Below are 18,401 nucleotides of genomic sequence, written 5' to 3' on the forward strand. Positions count from 1 at the left end.
ACAACAATGGGTAATGAAATTGTATGCTGCAATTCTTGATTCATGTTCTAATAAATACATCTGCACTGGTATTGTTTCTGCAAATAAAAATAAGCCAGTCAGTTACTTCATTTAGTAATTAAATAACAAAAATATGTTAATTTGATTTAAAAGATTGATTAATGCATTATGTCATATTGAGAAAGGTTCTGCACCTGCCTCCAACATGTAACATCCCCTGTCTTCCATGAGACTATAATCAGATCAGTCTGCATACAGTCCGCGCCCTTGGTTGTCACCCGCGCTGTCCTCTGTCACATGCTTCTGTGTGGCCACACATTTCCTCCCCTCAGCCTCATCACAATTTAATTTTATGGCCAGATCCATGTCTAATCCAATCTCGCCCTCCAGAAATGCACAAGTTAGAGCATCTGGAGCTGCAATCCTGTCTGCCTTCACCATCCACCACCCACCAAATAGAGGAAGCTGTCTCATCTTTCTCACTTTACACTCAGGCAAAGGCTGTATTGAAAAATAATAACAGCAGTCCAAATCCATAGCCATAGAGTTGCATCAATATCGAACTTTAAAATGACTTGATATTGACCGGTTGATTTCTTTCAACACGTCATTCATCTTTCTTGTTAACATAAAATTTTTAATAAAAAATTGCTTGATCTTACTCCGACATCTGCAAGTTAATAATTTTCTGTCTTTTTTGTCTCTCTCTATTTGTTTTTTTGGTGTTCTACAAGGCTGCACCCTCTTTTTGTACGAATCAGACGGCCGTTCATGTATCGACCAAAACAGCATCCCGAAGCATGCGCTGTGGGTGGAGAACAGCATCGTCCAAGCTGTACCCGAACACCCCAAGAAAGACTTTGTCTTCTGCCTCAGCAACTCGGTGGGAGATGCTTTTCTCTTCCAGGTAAGAGAAACCGTGGAATTTAAAACATGAGAATATGTGTGATGCAACATTTCTGCGCTTTTCAAGAAACAAAGGGAAGTGCATTTTAATAAAGACATACACTTAAGTTTGAGTAAGCTCTGTATTCAGACTTTTTCGAATGTAAAAAACAAAAAGATTGATAATAATACAAGACAGACAGAGATGGATGAGAACAAGATACTGATGCTGATGCTAATTTCCCAAGGGGGCTCTGGGTGTAGCAGCTTGACTACATGGCCTTTACCCATGTGTAGGAGATAAGACAGTCCTGTGTTGAATGTTTGTTTTATGTGTGACATGTTTAAAGGCCACACTGTCATATTGTCATAGTGATCTACCACACTGACCATTGTGTTTTTCTCAAATCTGTCCGTTTATATTCAAGATGAGTCCACGCAGTGACATTTAGCTCATGAAAGGGGAAATTAAGTGATGAATGATGAGATTGTAGTGACCAATTTCCCCCTGAGGCCAACATTGGGGTTGTTCCTTTATGTTTCTACTATTACCTGCGACATCAAGCCTTCTTCAGTGATTTTACCACGCTCACTTTTCATTTTCGCTCTCGTCAGACATCAGGCCAAACAGAGTTGGAGAACTGGATCACAGCGATCCACTCTGCATGCGCTGCTGCTCTCGCTCGACAGCATCACAGGGAGGATACCGTGCGACTGCTGCGAACAGAGATCCGCAAGCTGGAGCAGAAGATCGACATGGACGAGAAAATGAAGAAAATGGGAGACATGCAGTTGTCCACTGTCACTGATGCCAAGAAGAGAAAAACCATTCTCGAGCAGGTACAGAGGCACAACATTTTTTTTTTCTCCTTTTTTTGTCCCTGCTGAATAATGGAGGAGGTTACAAAGTGTTAGTGAGTTGTGCATTTTGAATTCAGTCAGAACCAGGGCGACTGCCAAAAAGTTAGTTTTCCACACGGTCATACTGTGTATTTTTAAAACTTCACTTACATGCGATGCTCTATTGTGACCTTCTAAGTTTTGAACCACACATGTTGACTTGAGTAAAAACACCTGTGGGTGCTTTGAGATGAGCACCTATAAACTCGACCTCACACACGGAAAACGCTGTGTGGCGTCATCCAGACAAAATGTTCCATTGTAATACCACAGATGTTTTCATACATACCAACTGCTGCATTTAGAAAGACGTGCAAGTGCAACATGATGCAGAATCTCCATAACAGATGCTGAAGCACATGCAATGCGTTTGTAGGTTTGTGAATCTGAACTCTCAAGCTTGTCTTTATATGTTAGATAATGTTTTGAGAAGAGAAAAAAAGAGTCAATGAAGTTTAAAGATGAATGTTGCTTACTTTCAATGGAAAATGGCTTGGTTGTTATCCCATGCATGCCTGGAAATGTTGAATGTTAAAGCATATTGCATGCAAGCATTGAAAGAAAGGTTAAGAATGCAGTTATTAACAAACGGCCTTCTTGCCTCAGCAAGTTTCTATGTTCTTACGTGAGTGTGGCTTTCGGCTTATGGTTAACAAAAACAGAAGCAAGCAGGAGGAAATATTTCATGTCAATCACGCACATCAATCACCATTCCTGAGATTGTACTTTGCTTACTATGAAGACACATTAGGTAAAGATTTGGCATCAAAGTAACATAAAAAAAAAAAAGGCCAGAACTTTGTGTAGTTAGTTATACTATTCTTCAGCTTTGTTCAAGATTAGTATCTGGAACCAGTAAAATAACCGCACTGATTCACAAACCAGTCTTACGTAAACAGATAAACAGACATCATGCCTGAGGTCTGTACTCAGCAGCTGTATTAATTTAGAACAAAAAAAAACAACAAACCTGATGGCAGGATTTATTTTGTGTGTGTGTGTGCGTGTGTGTGTGTGTGTGTGTGTGTGTGTGTGTGTGTGTGTGTGTGTGTGTGTGTGTGTGTGTGTGTGTGTGTGTGTGTGTGTGTGTGTGTGTTCTTGTTCTACCTCCTACGGTCCCCACTCATACATTGCGCACAGCAGGTCAGCAACTGGTGGGGGTTGTGTTGGGTGAGTAATGCCTCACACAGGGGGATGCAGCGCTCCCACATTTGACTCCTCCTGAAAGGACAGAAGAGTCATCTTGATGATAACGTCCAGTGATCCTTAATCTGTGTTTCTTCTGTCTGTCCTTGATCTCCACTGTGATAAAATCTAGAGGCATTAAAAGATGATTCTGATCCTGTCAGCAAAGTTTTCCTGTGGATGTCATTTCAATTTTGATTCATCATTCTGTTCTTCTGCATGTGTCTTCCTGTTAGATTTTCTTGTGGGAGCAGAATCTGGAGCGATTCCACATGGATCTCTTCCGCTGCCGATGCTACCTGGCCAGCCTGCAGGGTGGCGAGCCCCCGAATCCCAAACGCCTCCTGGGCTTTGCTTCACGTCCCACCAAACTTGCCATGGGACGACTGGGCATCTTCTCCGTTTCTTCTTTTCATGCACTGGTATGATTTTTAATTACACAGTCCTGGTTGACGATGCTCATTCTGGCCTGCTCTTCAAGTTTAGTAATTTCACTCCTGGCTGTAATTAGAGCATCTAACTGCGAAACCCCATCTCAGGCCTTCATGTCTCTACATGTTCTTGTCGGCATTGTGTGAAAGGCTTCCAACTGTCGACCCTCGGTAAAAGCTCAGAGTATGGGTGTGAGCACCTTGTCACATACGCCTACTGAAAGCATAAATACCTGCTTGCCTGCGAAATGAACATGCAAAAAAGCACCATAAAAAAGCATGTAAATTTTTTTTTGTTTGCATACTGGCTGCATTGTTTAACGTTTATGAGAAATCTTCTCTGTGACAGACCAGCTGTGATGGAAGGTGGCTCTGATGGAAGGTGTTGTTTTGTTACTGAAGGACTGTTTGATGTTGAGTGATTGCCTGGGTCCAACAATAGCATTAGCATTGGGATTGAAACCTGCAAACCCGAGAACACGTTAGTTTCTATAACCTCTGATCCACCACTGTCCCGTCTTCTCTACATACATAAACCATTTTAATGTCTATCAAGTTTTAGTTCAGATTATTTGTATTTGTGATTTGTTACAGCCAGGAATTAATATATTTTCTTTGATTGATTTTTGTTAAATCCAAATTTCAGTCTTGACATTTTAAAAGCTTAAGAAAACAACACACTTGAGCCGTACACCACTTGTTGTTGTTTTTTTGCTTTTTTAACATTAACAGCACAAGACAGGTTTGTACTGCGATCAATAACACGAGACACAATGTCCTCGCTATGCAGCATTCAGATCATTCTCATACACGCTGTTCTCAAACCCGAGAGAAAAATGAACACAAAGCACTGAGCCAATCGGTTCTTCTCTATACTATTTCCAGCTCCAGCCTGTGGCTGAAGGCCAAGTCATTAGCTCAGATCTCTAGACCACGTTCACTGTCATCTGCAGCTCTCCAACAATGTACAGAATGAAGTGCCACCATGGGATGGAATGATCTATATGCTCCAGTGTTTCATGCAGCTGTATGCTCCAGGAAGCAAAGAGAAACAATCTTTCTGTCAGTTTCTTGTGAGCAAGCGATCAGATATTTCTTGCACACACACACACGCAAAATGTCAGACATCGACAGTGATTTTTTTTTTTTTTGTGATTAGTGGATCAATACATACTCTGTTCGTAAGCTGCCCTCCCTGAGGCACTTTCCCACAAACAGGCTTAACACTCTGTGCCCCTTGGCCCCCCTTTTCCTTTTACTGCCGACATCCTCACTTCCTTTGTTTATCTGCCTCTGTCTATCTCTTTCTTCTTTTTCCTATCAGCTCTGCTTCCTATCAGCTTTCTTAACCCTTTTATCTTTTCTGTCTCCACCATCTTGTTTTTTTTCCTCATCTTCTTTCCCTCTTTTTCCCACTTTGTCAACATCTCACCCCTTTTTTGCTACATATAATCCTGTTTTTTACCCATTTTACAAACTGTTGTATATTTACCACAAGCAAAATTACTGAATTAAACTGAAACGCATTAGCTAAATTAAGAATACAACTTAGAAACTGGTTATTGAAATGCAAAATTATTCTAATGAAGTTATTCAGATGCCCTGTGGCAAAATTTTACAATTTCTCATTCATCTCTCAGCAATATTCTCTCTGCTAATTTTTCTTTACTTTCTACATAAATTGCTAGGGGGTTGTTGTGAGTAAGGGACCATACGCAGTACACACAGCTTACATAAGAAGAGCCTTGAAGACAGTTGGACCTATTATCATTGAGGTGTGTGAGTCCCACGACCAGGCACTGGTGAGGCAACAGCCTATATAGAGGGAAATACAGTCTGTGTGTTAAGTGGAAATGTATATCAACATATGAACTGCTCACAGTTCAATAGCTGAGTGTGAATTAACCCAGAAATGCCTAGAGTTGTTTGCATTTGGTCCTGTGGTAGGTCACTGAAGGAGATGAGAGGTTGAAAGCAGTATGTGTTTTAATATATACTGGGAAGCTGAAAAAGTGTGTTTATTTGAGTAGTTGTGTTTATAACCCCGTGTAAGCATTTTAGGCACACACAGTCTTGACTGTTGGTATACACCATGCATAGTTTAATTTTTTGGCTTTTCTTTTTGAACATCACCCAAGCGGTGAATGTATAGTTTTTCTCTTTTTTTCCCCAATGGGCCTCAACGGAGTATCATAGGTATATTACATTTTTACCATATGTGCAGTCAATATGATGGATGATTAACACTCACTAAGATTCAAAACTGAAATGTTTTGTAAATTGATAAATATAAATTACAACTTCAAAAGCTATTTTTGAGTTTGCAAATTCATTTTTGTTTTTGAGTATTTGTTTTTCCAAGTGTGTCATTTTTTTAACTTACAGTTAATTGCTATTAATACAATGAAAATGACTGCTTCTTTTAAAATGCTTTAATTATTCATCTTTTGATCTGCATCCCAGTTGCCAATAGAATCGTTTTTGGAGGAAAGTTCCAACTTTATATCTACATTTCATTAGAAAACAAATGACAATTGGTCATTGTGATTTTTTTGTACTGCATTGTTTTCCTGAGATATGCAAGTGTAAATATTTTATGTATTACAAATTTAAGTCCCCATCATGGACAATGCATTCAAATGCAACTAAAAAGTAACACATTGTCTGATTAGTTGTTGAGAAAAGCACTGTAATGTATTTTTGCTCAAATATATTTCAGGACATTTAAAGCAATGTAATAGGGGTTGTACTTGGGTACACATTTCTAAACTCTTTCCATGTCTGATTTGAAGTAACCTATCCACAAATGAAAACTGAAATTAATTGGCCAGACTGTGAAGACCTTTGCAAGAAGTTGTCGTGTTGGAAGGATTAAGATGCTGTCTTAATCCAGTTTAACAGTAAAAGCGGATAACCCCTGAGCAAGTGTCCCGCTGATCGGACTCAGTAAACACCTGGTGTACATTGATCACGTTAGAAGTAGGCTTATAAGCTTATCCTCAGATCTTCATCAATGTGATTCATCATAAAGTGATATCTACTTCGTCACATAATGTCCAAGCAAAAAAAAAGAAATAAAGATACCAAGCTATTCTGAAGACTGTGATATACAGTAAATGAAGACGTCTGCTGAAAACGATAGATATTAAAGCTGTCTAAAATCTACAATTCTGAATATTTACAAACAAAGCTTTGAATTAACTTTGCATGTGCAATAATCAAGGTTTGAATGCCTTTCATTTTGACTCATGCTGCCTTGTTTTCATTTCTTCACTCTGTCACAGGTGTCTGCCCGCACAGAAAGTAGCATCAGGAGGCGAAACCAGGCCATGCCTCGTACCTTCAGTAAACGCCGTAGCCGTTTCTCTTCCCTCTGGGGCCTGGACACTACCTCCAAGAGGAAGACTAAGGGACACCCTTCAATTGATCAGGTTCATACTGGAAACTTTCAATTGGTTTCCTAATTGTTATCATCCACCTTAGGAATTTGTGATTTGTTGATCATTGAAGTCAGCTACGGAGGAATTCAGAATATTAGAAGATTGTACTTTTTTAGTGCATGTGCTTGGATGTTTTTAAGATTTATTTAACCTGTATCGTCTCCTCTGTGTGATTGCAGGTGTTTGTCGATGGGCTGGAGCCTGTGAGAAAGCCTTTGGAGCGCATGTTTGAGGACTCCACCAGTGAGAAATCTGTAAGGGCTCCCAACAACATATATTAGTTTAACTGAAGAGCTATTGTAAAGTTGCATCAAGTTGTGTATTTAACCAGGTTAATATGTAAGTGAAGTGAGTCGCGTCACCACTTCTGTTGGTATTAAGTCCCACCCTGTAGGTAAAGTGATATGATAAAGGCTACAGTGGGTGTTTACAGTAATAATCTTCTTAAGGATAAATGCTAAGTTCCTCCTCCCTGTCTTGGTTTGGCATTCAGACAAAGAATTAGAGCTTCTGTTACTGTAGGCTGATTCCATGTCATTGTGTGCATTTCTCAAAAGCCCAGAGAAAAATCACTGCGGCATCTGGCAAACCATTGTGCTTGTATAATAGGTTACGGGATTCTTTAGACCCAGAGGCCAAAAGCATTGCTGGATTTTCCATCTCTTTTAACTTTGACTGAGATCCTTTTCTGGGCTCCACTTTTCATTTGTTGGGGGAGTGCAAAATCCCTGCGCCCGTCCGCACCACTGAGCTTATTTTGAGGTCATTTTCAAAGCTCTTGCTTTTAATATTTTCAGGCATCTTCGTGTTTCCTCAAGGAAGAGTAATTAAAGGAATTTGGAGGCTTATGAAACTTTAAAAGCTGCATTACTGCTATTTCATTATAAACAAATGAATCTCGAGTTTCTGTGTAAAGGTCAAATGTTTTTGTTTTTGTTTATTTGTATTTTTTTTTTAACATTTTGCTGCCTCTTCTCATATGTGTATGAGTCAACAAATTATTTACTCCCAAGATTCAAATATTTGTCTGGAAGAGCATTCGCCATTATTCTGTGTCAACCGCCATAAATAATGCCATTATTTTTATCTTCATTTTATCCAACAAAATATTCACATCAGTGATGACAGATCCTCATTTCTTTTCCCTTCAAGTGCTCCAGGCAACTCCAACTGCATCATCTGCAAATGGGAATATCCACTAAAGGGGCATTTCTGTCTGCTAATCCCACAGAGGCAAATTTGATCTGATATGTTCAGATCATTAGCTTTCTGATGTTTCAACCAATTATGCAGACATTTGCTTCCAAAGACTGGTATTTTCACACCATCTGTGCATTTCTTGATATGCTTTGTTGATCACAATTTACATGGAAATGCAAATAGTAGTTACATTGTGAGGAAACCCCCCCCCCCCAAAATGGGCTTGGTGCCACCATCAGACTGCAGATCTCCACTAGTGCTCTATGGACTGTAAAGGAAAACGTCAAATTACCCATGGGTTGTGCAAGGACATGCATGCCGCTACATATTTTATGAGATCTGTTTAAAAGCATCAGAGATGAGGGGGCGGAAAGAAGGGCCTCCGTATGAACTCAGTAGACAGAAGAAAACTGCAGGAACGCTGTGGCTATGAATGCCCCCAGCGGCAAAATGAAAGATCCATGTCCTTCTGCTCATGCCCGGCTTCAGTTGGCAGAGTATAGGACGACTGTAAACTAACGCATAAGACACAACATGCTTCATTTGGAAATGCTGCATCCGCGACAAAGATATGGATGATTAAATTAGCTTTTCCAGCACCGTTCAGTCCAAATGTTCACATCTGACAGAGTTGGACCAGCTGTAATTTTAGGTCTGGGGAGTCCCAGTGTTGACATGGGGAGGAATGAGAGAAAAGGAGACTTTAGTGCAACATGCGCCTCCACCCCCCCAGCAGCGGCATCCAAGATAGGCCAGGAGGGGAGCCAGATGGTGCCAAGCAGGGCTGGGAGTTCAGGGAGCTGGGGGAGGTAGGAGTTACAGACCCCCCAGTCTGTTGTCTGTCTGAGAAAATGTATGCGTGTCTCCACAAGTGCACGTGTCTGTATTTTCTTAGTTCGTGTGCTTGTTTTAAGTTTTTTTGTGAATACGAAAATGGGCTGTTTCAAATAGTATCCTCTACTTTTGGTGTTTTACTTTGTCTCCAACAAACAGATTGACAAGCTCACAGATACGGTCAGTCTGAGTTCGATTTCAACGGGGACCACCGGGTTTGATTGTTAACTGTCAGCAGATTGTGTGGCATGAATGGAAGCTGGGGAGGAGGGAGCTGATGGAGTGATGTACAGATAGGGGGAAAGGGCACCAGAAGGAGAGGCAGTGATTAATGGGAGGAGGACAGGATGGAGGAATGAAAGAATAAATGTGGATGCTGTTACTGGATAGGAGGAGATGTGTTACAGACAGGGTGAGGTCAAATGGAAGAGGTGAGGTAGAGAGGGGGTGAAATGGCCGCCAGATTGCTGGAGGTCAGACGGATGAGCTCAGAGGTTGCGAACTGCGGTTTAACCAGAGTACACACACACGGGTACATATGTAAAACATAATCAGGCAGAGATGTTTCAAGAGGCTCTCATCAGTTGAAATGAATTACAATTTCTAATCAGACCCTCACTAGTGTTCAGGCTTCCACCAGTTTTCATCATATTAGAATAAGAAATAAATCCATGAGGAAGAGATAATGACAAATTAGAGAGATTACAGAATGATTTTAGCCATTTTAATTGTAGAGTACTGAACAGAACAGAATATAATAGCTTTATTTGCCATTATATGGCTCATATAATTAAATTACAGGTGCTACTCCCTTTGCTCATGAATAAAAAGGCAAAAAGGCATGTAACATAAAAGTACACATAACATAAATATTTAAAATTGGCAATTTTTTGTGTGGGTGCATCCTTTTCAGGAGCACATGGGTTACCATGGTTATCTAAATTTACATTGGACTATATGTTGCTTTAATGATGGAAGGTGGCTGCTCAGTGATGTATAGTTAATTTATTATATTTTGCATTTTCAGAAGGAGAAAGAAGGCTCTGTGAAAAGTGCTGCTCAGCAAAATGTAGACAGTGATATTTGGGTTCCTGAATACCTGAAGCCCTCCTGGGTGTGTCTACCAAATAACCAGCCAGTCCTGGCCATCATACAGCCTGGTGAGACAGCGCTGGAAGTCCTGAGCACCGTCTGCAAGGTGGGAAATTACTGATAACATGGCCAACTTCAGATTAGAAGGCAATTATTTGCCTTAAAGCTGCTCCTGTAAGTTGATTTTTTTTTTTTTTTTTTTTTACTGTACATTTTGTAATGAGGACTGTACTCACAGACCAAATATGATTTTCAACAATCTAACTGATGTTTTTTATACGGTCACATACATTTATTGTGATTGTTAATAAAACTGCTAATATTGCATCATTTTTTCTGACGTCTTTGTCAAACGCACGAGTCTTGAATGCCATAAATAGTTTTATAGCGATAATAAAATCTTTGTGTTTTTTTTCACACTAAAGACATGAAAATATGTACGTTTTTTTAAAAGAAGTTGTAAGCAAACAACATGGAACATGAGAAGCAGGTTATGAGAGGTTTATATGCAAATCTGAAAACATGTGAGAGCCAACATATTCTCCTGCTTTTTGGAAGGAAAGACACTGCTGTGAATGTCATGTGTGATACTGACAGTGCCACAAATATTGTAATTATTTTCATACTTTACATTATAGACTGCCAATATACAGTGTTGCAAATTGGTTGTGCACATCATCTCTTGTAAATGATTGGTTCCAGCCAAAGATACATTTACAGTGGTGATGCTTAATGATACATATATATTCCACTTAGGGATCTGCTGAAGCACATGTGTAAACCAGGGCATTTCTATAGATGTATGCCACAAGCATGTCACAGGGAACTGGAGCATCTAATTCATAGTGCTGTGTGTGACATACATGGAGATATGCATAGAATAGTAAATGATTGAGCTCATATATATGTGAGTCTTTTGGTCAGGCGATCCTGTGAGTTATAGACTGTGGTGAAGAGTGAATATTTTATTCTTTTACCCAGTTTGAGTATTTCTACAAACATAGAGGGAACACAAGACAAGTATGATCACCTTTGTAAAGATGCTTGTTTTTTTTTTTATTTCTTTTTTTTATAAAATTTTCACAATTTCTCTTTGCCTCCAGACACATAACCTCGATCAGTCTGGCCATTACCTGCGATTGAAAGTGTGTGTTGAAAATCAAACTCTCTTCTACGTTCCCAATTTTGAAGAGGACATTTCTGATCTGGTGAGAAATTCATTATGACTCTATAACATATGACTTTGGGAGAATGGTAATTGGTGTGAACCAGCAAATAAAATAATGAATCGTGTCATTAAGTGTTTTCAGGTCTTTTCATGTTGCCGTCTCAGCAGGCCCCATTTAGATTTTTGGGTCCTCACTTTATTATAAATTAATATTTGTTTCTTTATCGGCACATAGAGGTGCAAGCGAGATGCATGTTTTATGACTTGGTTGCTGTTTTGATTTTTAATGCATACAAAAATTCCCTAGTTGCAAACGACACACTGCTGCACATGCTATAAATTATGTAAAATAGTATTCTGAGTGCATTGTGAACACTACTCGTATGAGCGTTTGTGTGTGTGTGTGTGTGTGTGTGCCTCATTATTCATATAAACAATCATACTAATTGAGAAGGAAAGAAAAAAAGCACTCACCCCTACATTATTCAACCGGTGTGAACTGCAAAATGAATTCTCTTGGAGACTATGCTTTGTAGGTGATACACTGAAATCTTTCTCACAGCAGAATCATTGTATAAGTCGCTCTTTTCCTCAAGAGCGCTTTTATCTTCCTTCTTTGATCAGTGACTCATTTCACCCTGTTTCATCCTCCAGTCTATGATATTACATTATTATGTCTTCTCAGTGCAGGCTATTACACACTGCAGACTTGTGTTCCTGTCTGTGGCTTCATACACAGCTGTGTCTATCGTCTGGTCCGCTGTAAGGTCAAAGCTTTTTCTGAGCACCCACTCACTTCACAGACTCGACCTCGATTCTGACCCTAGAGCCTTCACATCCAATTGCTCCGCTAAGTAGCCAGAATTAAACATGAGACAAGTTCTTCTTTATCAAGAGCGATGGCAGGACCATGACCTCATCCATCCAATAACATTGCTCCTCCTCCATTGTCTTGCCCATTAAATATATGTTTTTGTGTTTGTAGCTTTACAAAGAGATCGAGATTTGCCCCAAAGCCACCAAGGTGATCCTGTTTGACAAAACCGAGTCCAGCGCCATTGGATACGGTATGCCTGTCTCCCACAATAGCCCTCATTTCTCTGGCACACTCCTAAATTCTGTATCAAATTGATTTTGTAATGGACTTTACTGAGTCATGCTTTGTTAATGATTTAAGAGGGGGCGACCCTGTGTGAGCCCGTGTGGTATTATGACGATTTAATTGCTGTGTAGTTTTGCTGCAGCAGTGCAAACTGTCAAAGAGATATTTCAAGGAGGACAAAAAATAATGAAGGATTGAATCTCAGTGTGTCTAATTATCTTTCTCTGAAGGGTTTTCTGTGGCAGTCATAGATGAGGAGGGTGTGCAACAGCTCCATATTACTGAAGTGAAAGAAGGAGGACTGGCTTCAACTAAAGGTACAGATTTCTTTTGAAAAAAGAGACAAAGAAAATGTGTGTGTGTGTGTGTGTGTGTGTGTGTGTGTGTGTGTGCGTGCGTGCGTGCGTGCGTGCGTGCGTGCGTGCGTGCGTGCGTGCGTGCGTGCGTGCGTGCGTGTGTGTGTGCGTGTGCGTGTGCGTGCATGTGTGTGTGTGTGGCGAACTCTTTATGTCCTCAGAGCTTATTTTCAAACAAGAAAGAAAACAAAACAAAACAAAACTAGTATGATTACTGTGTCTGACGGTGAGTGCAGTAACAACAGAGGTTATGTAAAGTGTACATGAGCTGTGAGTGCACATTTCTCACTTAAAATGACATTATAGCCTCAGTACCAAAACACCTGAAGCATACCTGGTTTGACGTGACATCTTGTCAGTGAAGCTTTATGTGACTGCAGCGCGATAACCACTGAGCCTTCAGACTGTCACTGAATTTATTTGTTTGGATATAAAGTGAGGTGGCTCGTGACAAGTGAAAGATGACAAGGAATGAAAGGAATGTGCACATCCTGTCATGAAAGGTGTAGTCAAAAGAAGGAATGAAACCTGCAGAGTCATAACAACAATACAGTCTTTTATAGATATTTTTTTATAGAATATAATTATAATTTCCATCAAAGCAAATGTAAATAAAAATGCCATGTCTCTTATTTATACTTCAATTGTGCTCGTCAGATAATGTTTTTGTTTATTCTGAAAACATCATACTCCAGCTTTGACCCACCATTTCACCCATCCATCCATCTTTTATTTCCACTTTATCTAGAGTAGGGTCATCCGGAGTCTGCTGAAGCCTCTCCCTGCTAACAATAGGGGAGATGGAGGGGCACCCAAGACATGTAGCCTGTTCCATGAGAAAAAAAAAAGCTGCAAGCTGCAACAAATCTGCGGATATGGTGCCTTCCTTTCCTTCTTGAGAAAAAGCAAATCTGAATGTCTTTGTCCCCTTTGAGGAGCTGGGCCCCGGGATCCACCCCCATTTACTGCCGCCTATCTTTTAACCAAGGCAGGAAGACCTAATGGGGTTGAGAGACACAAGGCCACTGTGTAGATACAACAATAATGTATAGAAAATAACATGCCCCAGGTTCAGTCCAAGGTTACTCAAGTGTGAGATTGTGCCCTCCAGTGCATTAGTAATCTAAAAACTGCTAGCTTAGCAGCCTGCCAGTAGCCAGGGGACACAGCTGTACACACTATCTGTTTCTATAGGCCAGCAGAGATGGAAAAGGCTTGTGGCATCCAGACAACACAATTGGTCTTTTTGCCATATTAGAATGTATTTTGCTGAATCACGGCATTAAGTGTGTCAGACACTGCTGCAGCCAGCCTGCATGCACGCCGTGGTGAGCCAGTCTGTGCACGCATGTTATTTGTTAAAGAATGGGGAGAATGAATGGGAAATGAAAGAGATCTCACTTCAGTTTCTGCAGGGTATTCCACAGAAACCAGGCCAACACTGGACAAGGAGCCCCAAAGGGTTTTCTTTTTTGTCTCTCACTGTAATTCCCCCCTTCCACAGAGACACACACAAAGACACATATATGCAACACACACAGGGAGTAGTGTATAGCCAGAGGGGTCCTCTCTCTCCGTCCAATACAGGCTTCACTACAACTGACATTTCACATCCCAGACAACTAGGTCATAACTCACGGCTAAATGTGTGCATTGTACATCTACAGTATATATATATATGAAACTGCACGCACGCACACACGCGCGCGTGTGTGTGTGTGTCTTTATTGCATTCAGCAATTTATTAAAGTCATTTCGCCTGCCGTTTCTATCACAATCAGGGTTTAATAAATTGAAGTTAAAGGAAAAGCACATTAATGTGTTCACAGGACTTAAGACCCTTTGTGTTACTCAGTGTTTGATCCCTTAGAAAGCTGTCACAGCCAATCAGGTTTATCTGTGAGCCTGGCTGCTAACTGGTTGGCTTATTGAGTGCTGATTCACAATTAATGCAGCCTGGCACAGGTGGCTGAGGGGAGGGATCACATGAGAATGACTGATGTGAGTGAGGAGTCTGCAGTTCGGTTCACTGCTATGTAACCATAAAGAGCATATACATCCTGATAGAACAGGAATAGACAGGCTTTGCACACTCCCTCTGAAATCCATCCAGTCTTGTTAGATCAGTGCTAGCCTCCAGCAAGCATGCATGATGTATTCATAATGTACGAGAACACATTAGAGTCCCAACATGTCTGATTAGTTGCCAAGCTGCTGTTGGGATGTATGCTGCAGAAGTTTTGTTTGTTTAAATCATTTGTGCACATTAGCACTCTTGAGTCGGTGATTCACAGGGAAAAATATGTTGGATGCTGTCTTGTTTGTGTTACACATTCAGTATTTTCCATTGTTTTTCTTCAAACATTATTCACCTCTTAAGGACATGCAGTTTCTCAGCACCTTACGGGAGAAATTTCACTTTTGTTTTTCTGTTTGTTGTCAGGATTGAAAGTTGGGGATGAGATTCTGTTACTCAATGGTAAACCTGCATCTGCTCTTCAAATGGATGATATGAGGGAGGCATTTGTCAACCAAGCGCTGACCTTGAGCCTGAGCACGCTGCCCCAACTGGATCCTCTATTGCTTTGCTCTGTTCCACCCCGGCGGGCTGATGGCGACCAGGACCAAACCACAGACATTTTCTCTCAGAGCCAAGGTAAGGCCTCCAGAGCTGTGGATATATTGAATTGTTGGTGGTATTGTTTGTGACCAAAGCAATGCCGTACTTCAATACCAGATGATGAAATACAGTATCTTCTCAGAAAAAAATAATGAGCTTTTTTGAGTCGTCAATGGCCTTTTAAAAGAAAGAAAAAAGCTGAGCGTCCCAATAAGTCATGCTTTTGATCAGTTGACCTAGATAAGAGCAACCAGTGCATACTCTGTTGTGTAACAGGTGTTTCTATCGATCAGCTCAATATCAAACAGAACTACCGGTACTCTGTTGATATATCTCATTTCTTGGCTGCTGAAAAAAAACATTGTTTTTGTCCTTCATCATTTTTCTTCTTTCATGATCATACACTTGCTCAAGCCTCAACTTTGTGAGCTGACAGAAAGCAGTTCTATGGAGGGTTGATTATTTTTTTTGTCTAAGCAGCGGGTGAATAGTTTGAGCTACTAATTATGCACGGATGCTTTCTGATAGCTAACCTGCAGGCAGCCTGCAGCCTTCCTCTGACCTGCTCTTTTTATGTGAGCAAGGGCACAATTTGTATTCCTTATGAAGTGGAGCTCGCAATGCACAGGCTGACAAGCTGGCATTGTTTATACAGGGACTCTGAGCAGTATGAATATTAATAAGAATCCTTCAGCGGTGTGGGACTGTCATTGTGGAGGGTATGCCATATGCAGAGGGTCAGACTGAAAGTAAGATAATTCTGTAGCCAGATGGGGGTTAGAGATGATGTCATGCTGAAGAGGAGATGGGTGTACACAAGTTATTCAAAAGAGGACACTTTTAATTGGACATTTCTCCTGCATATAGATTGAAAATAAAGTGACTGTACAACCATATCATAGTATGAACACTCAGGATTAGAGATGTGGTTTTACTGTTCAAAAAGAAGATGCACTGAAATTGGTTTCATTGTCACGTAGGGTGAGAGAAGCAGTGTTCAAGGGGAGCAGAAATGCTTATTTGCAGATTGCTCCTACTGAGCATTAATCCAGAAAGTCACAAAGAGACTCAAATGAGTTGGAGGCATGTGAATTTAACAAAGAGGCTCTACCTGACTGCCACATATCAAACCATATCTGTTTGTCTCTGTTTGTAGAGGACATCCTGGACGAGGTGTCTGGTTTGACACTGGAGAGTCCGGATGAAAGTTTGGAGGAGAGACATCAGCGGACCCTGCAGAGTCCTGGAGACAATCGGGAAGAAAAAACCTTCACAGTGGCTGGACAGAAGGTGTGTGACGGCATGCAATGACAAACCTCTGATGTGGATACACACTCGGATAAACACACACAAGGATGCAAAAGATCACAGGATCAACAGTCTGATTCTAGAAATGATGAACTTTTATTTGTTGCATTGTCATCTCTTTGCCTGATGGGGTCAGCAGTGAACTTCATCACTTTATTTTTTAAAAGATGGCCACTTTATTTGATCACTTTAACATATGATTTACATTTTCCAGATTCCAGTTCATCTGCAAAGTTTCAACAGATTAATGTTAAAGTGATTTAACTTGCTTATATTGTCACATTAAAAAGAAAAATGATTTATTATATAGTTCTGTCAGCATTTTTAAAGACAGGTATGTGTTCAGTCGCAAACATTTTGTCTGTGTGCAGTATGTATTAGGTGTGTGTGTGTATATATTTGTGTACATGTGCGGTCAGGAGTACGGAGATGGAGACAGGCAGGTGAGAGAGTGAGCGAGCAGCATTACTTTTTAATTAAGATTATGTCTGGTCTGATCAGGGTCGGTACAGTGATCACTGGGAGAGGCCGTGTGCCATCCTAGCTCAGTTGGATACGGTTGTCACTTCCATTACCACGGCAAAGTCTGATTGCTGTAACCACCGGAAACATTTTTTTTTTTTTTGTAGTATCTCCGTTGATGGCGTAGATGTGAACTAAGGGTGAGGATAGCGACAAGGCAGCGCCGTGTTCTCTCTTGTATATGTGTCAGTGAGCTTCTCTCTTCAGGGAGCACTAAGGGGTGAGGTCAGAGCCGGCTCCAGTCTAGACTCGGTCCTCTCGGACAGTCATGGTTTTTTGACTCCAATGTGTCACTGGTGGTTGGAAGCAAAGTATGAGAAGATGAGAGAAAAAGCGACAGACCCGGCCATCAGGAAGAGAAGGAAAGACTGCTCCGGTTTCACTTGGTGCACTCCAGCTGGTTGTGGAAGTTGACAAAACCTTCCGAATGTTGGAAAAGTTCGTAACTGACATTTAAAGGCCTTTGCTATTTTCAGCCTGATGTGTTGGTACATGCTGTGAGAAATCAATTCAGATCTGCTCAAACAAGTGAAACAGGAGAAAGCACAAAAAGCAGCATGCGATCTTTATGTAACACTTTCTGAAGTGTGTGGTTTTAATTATTGTAGTGGTTAAGATTTTATGAAGAAGTTTTATGCGCTTGGATCACACATGTGAAACAACGAGCTAACTTTGAGGACGCAAAAGTGTGAGCTCTCGACAAATGAAAAACGCTCATAATGAAACAAATATTTGGGGTAAAACTAAGGTTTATTATAAAACTGGTTCACACAGGAAAATGGCACAAGTCGTGTGGTCGAGGATAGGGAAGTCATTTCCATGTTGAAGGGAAAATAACACCCTTTAAGTCAAAAATCCCCTCTATGATGTCAGCTTGAAGATTTCTTTTTCAAGGATCAAGAAAAGACATTATTAAGGATGCATCACGAGGTATAAACTTCCAGTTCAAAACATACAAAAATGTCGTGAAACTAATTTTTGCAGACTCATAAAAATGACCTGTCAAAATAGTGAAAAGAAAGTAATGGTTTTGTTACTCAACTCTTTACAACCTCTGACGTCAAATGACATAGATTTAACTTGTGGCGCTGCTAATCTATGTGACATGCTGAAGATGTTTGCTTCCATTCATCAAAATCCATCTGAAATCATTGCGCAGCTTTCGCCATTCAGGAGGACAGTGATCCTGAAACTTTGACCTGATGCAATCATTCCCTTTTAAGGGCAAAGAGGTGGTCTGCAGGTTTGCATCCATCGGTCTTCACATTGATAAACACATGTTGAATTAGCTTTACCGCTTGTTCCACTCTCTCTAAAAAGAATGATTGGAAAACAGATTGTAAATCAACAGTGTAATG

At 40.5% G+C, this 18,401-nt stretch overlaps 1 protein-coding gene across 1 annotated transcript in view; it reads left to right on the plus strand.

Annotated features, from left to right (window-relative positions):
- tiam1a (TIAM Rac1 associated GEF 1a) overlaps positions 1 to 18,401 on the plus strand; it is a 51,934-nt gene that overhangs the window by 20,596 nt on the left and 12,937 nt on the right. The window contains exons 7-17 of the mRNA XM_080509259.1: positions 735 to 907; positions 1,501 to 1,725; positions 3,207 to 3,392; positions 6,686 to 6,832; positions 7,021 to 7,095; positions 9,903 to 10,073; positions 11,071 to 11,175; positions 12,121 to 12,202; positions 12,468 to 12,554; positions 15,037 to 15,249; positions 16,370 to 16,503. Coding sequence (XP_080365385.1) covers positions 735 to 907; positions 1,501 to 1,725; positions 3,207 to 3,392; positions 6,686 to 6,832; positions 7,021 to 7,095; positions 9,903 to 10,073; positions 11,071 to 11,175; positions 12,121 to 12,202; positions 12,468 to 12,554; positions 15,037 to 15,249; positions 16,370 to 16,503 — 1,598 coding nt within the window. The remainder of the gene's footprint in view (positions 1 to 734; positions 908 to 1,500; positions 1,726 to 3,206; positions 3,393 to 6,685; positions 6,833 to 7,020; positions 7,096 to 9,902; positions 10,074 to 11,070; positions 11,176 to 12,120; positions 12,203 to 12,467; positions 12,555 to 15,036; positions 15,250 to 16,369; positions 16,504 to 18,401) is intronic.

This window comes from Blennius ocellaris, assembly GCF_963422515.1.
Source record: "Blennius ocellaris genome assembly, chromosome: 14".
NCBI classification, from domain to species: Eukaryota; Metazoa; Chordata; class Actinopteri; order Blenniiformes; family Blenniidae; genus Blennius; species Blennius ocellaris.